This window comes from Suncus etruscus, chromosome 6, assembly GCF_024139225.1.
Source record: "Suncus etruscus isolate mSunEtr1 chromosome 6, mSunEtr1.pri.cur, whole genome shotgun sequence".
Taxonomy (NCBI): Eukaryota; Metazoa; Chordata; class Mammalia; order Eulipotyphla; family Soricidae; genus Suncus; species Suncus etruscus.
In genome coordinates, this window is record NC_064853.1 from 93,143,326 (window position 1) to 93,149,325 (window position 6,000).

At 50.2% G+C, this 6,000-nt stretch overlaps 1 protein-coding gene across 1 annotated transcript in view; it reads right to left on the reverse strand.

Moving 5' to 3' along the window:
• The window catches only part of DCUN1D1 (defective in cullin neddylation 1 domain containing 1), a 40,441-nt gene extending 35,416 nt beyond the window's left edge, over positions 1–5,025 (reverse strand). Inside the window, exon 1 of the mRNA XM_049775893.1 lies at positions 4,939–5,025. Coding sequence (XP_049631850.1) covers positions 4,939–4,941 — 3 coding nt within the window. The 5' untranslated portion in view covers positions 4,942–5,025. The remainder of the gene's footprint in view (positions 1–4,938) is intronic.
• Positions 5,026–6,000: the final 975 nt, after the last annotated feature.

The window sequence follows — 6,000 nt, forward strand, 5'->3', positions numbered from 1 at the left end:
AGAGCCTGTCAGGAGTGACATCTAAGCATAGAATCAGGAGTAATTGCTGAGTGTCACTAGGTATGCCCAAAAATGGCGGGGTGGAGAGGGGGAGTAATATAATATGGAATCAGAACAGCTTCTAATTCCTACTCTATTACATATTAGGTTTTCACTTGGTCAAATCACTTAGAATTTTTTAACCTCCATTTAAAGTATCTTCAAATAAATTAAGAAGCACAAATACTTTCCTGACAAAGAGGAGACTAAAAAGAGTTGCAAAATGACTAGTGCTGAACTAAATATTTAACATCCTTTCTCCCCAAAGGCTCGGTATTTTCTAAATATAACCAATTAAACAATATACACAGTACAACATATTCAAAAGCAATCTATAAAAGAGGTTTTGTTGTATTGTTATTAACTAGAATGGAAAAGTCAACTGGATTGTTAACTATGTTTTATAGAATACTGACAGACAGAACTGTAAAAAACTGTAGAAATGAAACTCCAGGGAAAAGAAAACTACAATACTTACATTATTTTTGAAGCCCTTTTAGGTTCAGGGTGATGGCTCAAAGGGCTGCAGCACAAGCTCGGAATGCAGAAGGGCCTTGGTTCAAGTCCCCTGCACCCACATCCCTCACCTCCCCCAGCATCTCCCCCAGTCTGGAGTGACTCAAGCATGGTACCAGGAGTAGCCCTATCTACCATAGCCCCAATACAGATGTAGAGAAACTTTTTAAATGTTTTTGAGCAGGGACAAAATTTTTCATACTAATTAGAATCCTCAGAGACTTGCCATTTCTTTCTTTTGGGGCCCACACCAAACTATCTCAGGGGCTACTCGTTGGCTCTGCACTCAAGAATTACTCCTAGCAGTGTTCAAGGGGACCACATAAAAAAGCAGGGACTGAACCTAGATTGACTTCATGCAAAACAAGCAGCACCTTACCCACAGTACTATCTACTCCAGCCTGAAACTTGCCATTTTTTCTGGAGTAAAAATGTGGTATCCTTACACTCAGCTCCTGACCGACTTGGGCCATTTGACCACTTTTGTCCATTCCCCACCACTACAACCACACTGTTCTCAGCATTCTCACTGTTTTCTGTCTGCATGGCTTTTGCTCAACATTCCACCCCATCGGCGGTGCAGACACGATTTTGCGCTCCCACCTCCACTGCGCCACAGCATTCCCAACTTTCCTCCTTAACATTACTCTTCCCATAGCTTTTAACACCTTCTAAGGAAGAAAAACATATACTATGTCACTCCCCTAGTAAAATATGAACTCTCACCAGATCAGCTATTTTTATCTTTTAAGTGGATATATAAAAGAACATATGTATCCATAACCCCAGTGCCTACAACATTGTCTGCCATATAGTAGGATTTAATAAGAAATATTTGTTGCATAAATTAAAAGCCCTTTAATTTACCTGTAGAAATGCAAAAAAAATTTTTTTAAAACTAGTTCTAAAAAGTCTTTAAATTCAAGGTTATATATTTAAAATCATTAAAAACAATAATTATCCATTAATCTGAATTTTGTTTTAACATCTTAAAACTCAGTTTCAATTTTTTAGCCAGTTTCATGGTGAGTTCAAAGATGTTCATGTGCCAGAAAACCAGGAGAAACAGTTTCAGTTCTGCAACTAACAATTCTGCACATTTGAGCCTCAAAACCTTGATTCTCAATTTCCTCTAGTGAAAAATAAAAGATAAGTAAGTTAAATGATCTTGTGCGCTCTTTTCAAGTCTAAAAATGCTATGGTACTGTGAGTCTATAAAAACCTAGTAGATTACAGTCTTCACACTTCTCACACATCTAATAAAATCTTTTGTCGGGGTCAGAGAGATAGCAGAGGGGTAGGGCATTTGCCTTGCATGCAGCCGACCCAGGAGGAACTGGGTTCGATTCCCGACATCCCAGATGGGCCTCCAGCCTGCCAGGGGTGAGATCTGAGTGCAGAGCAGGAGTAATCCCTGAGCGCCACTGGGTGTGGCCCAAAATAATCAATCAATAAAAGTTTAAAAAAAATTTTCAAAAAATCCTTTGTCATAAAATCTTCATGCTAAACTATAAATCATGAAATTCAATTCTGTCCAGTAAAGTAACTTTGAAATTATAAACTTCTTAAAACTTTTCAGGATTAAAATAATGCTGTCTAGTTTTGAACATGTATTTTGTCTTTTCATGCATGGGCAGGTGGGTTAGCAAGATAACGTCTTTCCTTATAGAAAATGTATCAGGGCCAGAGAGATAGTACAGCATATAGGGCGCTTGCCTGCACACAACCTACCGGGGTTCAATCCCTGGCACTTCATCTGGTCCCCAACGTGCCAGGAGTGACCCCTGAATGCAGAGCAAGGAATAATAATCACTGAGAACATCTGGCCCAAAAACCAAAAATTAAAATTAAAAATTAAATTTCAGACAGCCTATCACTGAAGCTGGCCTTATAACTAACAAGAATCCTAGAAATGGGCTATACTACACAACACATACACACACACACACACACACACACACATACACACACACACAACCACATGAGTCCCTTAATTGCATGAGAAAACAAGTTAAAGATAAATTTATGAAATTCGGGGCCGGAGAGATAGCATGGAGGTAAGGCGTTTACCTTTCATGCAGGAGGTCATCGGTTCGAATCCCGGCATCCCATATGGTCCCCCGTGCCTGCCAGGAGCAATTTCTGAGCACGGAGCAGGAAAAAACCCCTGAGCACTGCCGGGTGTGACCCAAAAAACCACAAAAAAAAAAAAAAAAATTATGAAATTTCCTAAGGGCCTAATTTTAGTTAGGATCTACTGATTCTACAAAAGAGAAGCACATCAATAACATTCTAGTGGCATGATCCAAGTTGGGCCACAGAGCACTTTTATGGTACATGTCTCTACAGATCTAAGAACATGATTCCTGCTAAATCCCCCCAAACTAGCTATTTTCTATCAGTAAAAGGAGAGATGTCAAAGTGCCAATCCAAGCTGAAATCTCCAATGTACCACATACATTCTTCTTTGGGTTTGGTTTGGTTTGGTTTTGTTTTGGGCCACACCCGGTGATGCTCAGGGGTTACTCCTGGCTATGTGCTCAGAAATCGCTCCTGGCTTGGGGGACCATTTGGGATGCTGGAGGTTTGAACCATGGTCTATCCTAGGTTAGCGTGTGCAAGGCAAAGGCCCAACTGCCTGCGCCACCGCGCCGACCCATACATTCTAATATTAAATTCTTAAATACATTCTTAAATTCTTAAATTTCTGAAAGGATATGGTGCCTTATCAAGCCCACAGAGCCTAGAGGATGCTGCTGATTCAGTGATGCTACCAGGTAAACTGAATAAAATAAACTGATAAACAGAATTAAATTGCAGGGCTCTCAACAGCGTGTTTAGGGAGAATTACATTTCATTACTTCACACTTATTACTCACTCATCATACTTGCCAAAGGGTCCGGAAGCTTTAGAAGTCATGTCTCTGGCACTCAAAACAACATACTACTACCTTAGACACTTGCTGGCTCTTTGAACAGGGTCGTAATCAATTCAAACAGAGGCCCGGACTTGCAGGCAAAGTTTTCTTACAAACCGGTAACAATTTATGGAAGTCACCAGAGAAGGAGGTAAATCTATCAGGAGGCACACTACACCCCAATTGGTGACACCCAATTCGTATCAAGTGGGAGGAGGAAGGCTTTAGCTGCTAGGAAAGTGTCACTCGGGCAGAGAGGACTACTAAAAACAAAGGCACGGTGGCAATTCCTGAGCAGACACGCAGACCCCCGGCTCCCCCAGGAGGCCTTTGTGGCGCACTGTGGCGAGCCAAAGGACAGACACCACACCATAGCTAGTTAGCTAGCTAGCTAGCATCTGAGCTACCCGTGCACACAGTAACCCACACGGGATCCAACTCAAGTTCAAGCGGTTCTGAAAGAAAAAAACACACACACACACAAAACACAAGAGTCCAAACAAGAGAGTCGGTTTACACGGTCGCCAAAATATAAACAGATCACTTCCAAACTATTCGGACAAGCTTGGTGCTGTTTCTCCCACTTCCCCCTCCAAAAAAAAAAAAAAAAACTAACAAAACCAAAAAATATATATAATTAAGTGGAGAACACTTGACAGAACTGTTGGCTTGTTTGGGTTTGGGGGGGGGGGTGCTTTCTTCTTGATTTCTTGAATCACAAAAGCACCTCTTAACAGGCGGAGGAAAGTAGTGACTCCTGGCACCTCCTAGGCAGATAAAAGAGAAGCTGCAAAGGTAGTGAGTTCGATTCCCTCAACATTTCTTTTTTGGGGGGGGCCAGGAGAACAAACAGGTTGCACTTCCGCGCGCTCCCCCTGGGCCCCCCGAGTCCCCCCGAAGCGCACAGCGGCGGAGGTAAATAGAACCTCCAACAACTGGATGGCCCAAGTCGGTCTGCAAGAGGCCCGGAACGCGAGTGCAGGGGATGGAGCGAGGCGAGGCGAGGCAGGGTGGCCCGACCCGGCCAGGGCGCACAAGTGCGGGCAGTGCGGAGGGGAGTCCTGCCGGGCTTGGCCGGGCCTGGCAAGGGGAGCCTGCTCCCCCGGCACCCCGAGAAGCCCAGGAGCCCGGGGCCGGGCCCCGTGCAGCGGGCGCGGGGGGCCAAGCACGCAGGGCCGTGGCCCTTCGGCCTTCCCGGCCCCGCAGCGCCCGCCCTCCCGCGCGCTCCCCTCCGCGCCGCGCGGGGCCCTTCCCGCGCCCCGAAGTCCCCGGGGCTCGCGACTAGGCCCGGCCGGCGGCGCTCCGCCTCCTCGGCTCTCGCGTAGCGGCGGCGCCGGGCGGGCTGGGGGCCAGGGCAGGGGCGCGGGCGCGGGCGGGCCGGGGCGCGGGGCGGCGGGTGGGGCGCGCGGCGGGCGCGCGGGGGTGCGCGGCGGCGGGGGCGGCGGGGCCCGGGCTGCTCACCCACCATGTTGGTGTCCTCCAGGCCTCTCCCCTCCTCCTCCGGCTCCGCAGCGAATGGACGGCGGCGGCGGCGGCGGCTCCTCTCACGGGCTCGCCGGCTCCCGCTCATGCGCAGTGCGGGCCGGCCCGGCGCGGCCCGAGGTGGCAGCCCCGGGCTTCGGGGGCGGGCGGGCGCGGGCGAGGGGGCGGGCGCGCGGCGAGGCGCGGCATAGCGAGGCGCGCACGGCCGGCCGCGGGGCTTCCCCGGGCGCGGGGGTCCCCGGGGGCGGGGGTGCAGGCGTGGGGGACGCGCGCTGGCGCGCCGGCCTCGGGCGGGCGTGCTGGGGGGACCCCGCCCGGAGGACACCCGCGTCCGCTTCCTACGCGCTTTTTCCGGCCGGCCGGGGTCCACCCCGGGCTCCGCCAACTCCTGCCGCTCCAGCCACCCTTCCCCTTCCCTTTTCTCTTCCCCTTCCCCTTCCCCTTCTCCTCCTTCCCCTGCCCCTTCCCTTTTCTCTTCCCCTTCCCCTTCTCCTCCTTCCCCTTCCCCTTCCCTTTCCCCCTTCCCCTTCTCCTCCTTCCCCTGCCCCTTCCCTTTTCTCTTCCCCTTCCCCTTCTCCTTTCCCTTCCCCTTCCCTTTTCTCTTCCCCTTCCCCTTCCCCTTCTCCTCCTTCCCCTTCCCCTTCCCTTTTCCCCTTCCCCTTCTCCTCCTTCCCCTTCCCCTTCCCTTTTCTCTTCCCCTTCCCCTTCTCCTCCTTCCCCTTCCCCTTCCCTTTTCTCTTCCCCTTCCCCTTCTCCTCCTTCCCCTTCCCCTTCCCTTTTCTCTTCCCCTTCCCCTTCTCCTCCTTCCCCTTCCCTTTTCTCTTCCCCTTCCCCTCCCCCTCCCCTCCCCCCTCCCCTTCCCCTTCCCCTCCTTCCCCTTTCCCTTCCCCTTCCCCTTCCCTTTTCTCTTCCCCTTCCTCTTCCCTTTTCTCTTCCCCTTCCCCTTCCCTTTTCTCTTCCCCTTCCCCTTCCCTTTTCTCTTCCCCTTCCCCTTCCCCTCCTTCCCCTCCCCCTTCCCCTTCCCCTTCCCCGCGCGCACCCCAAA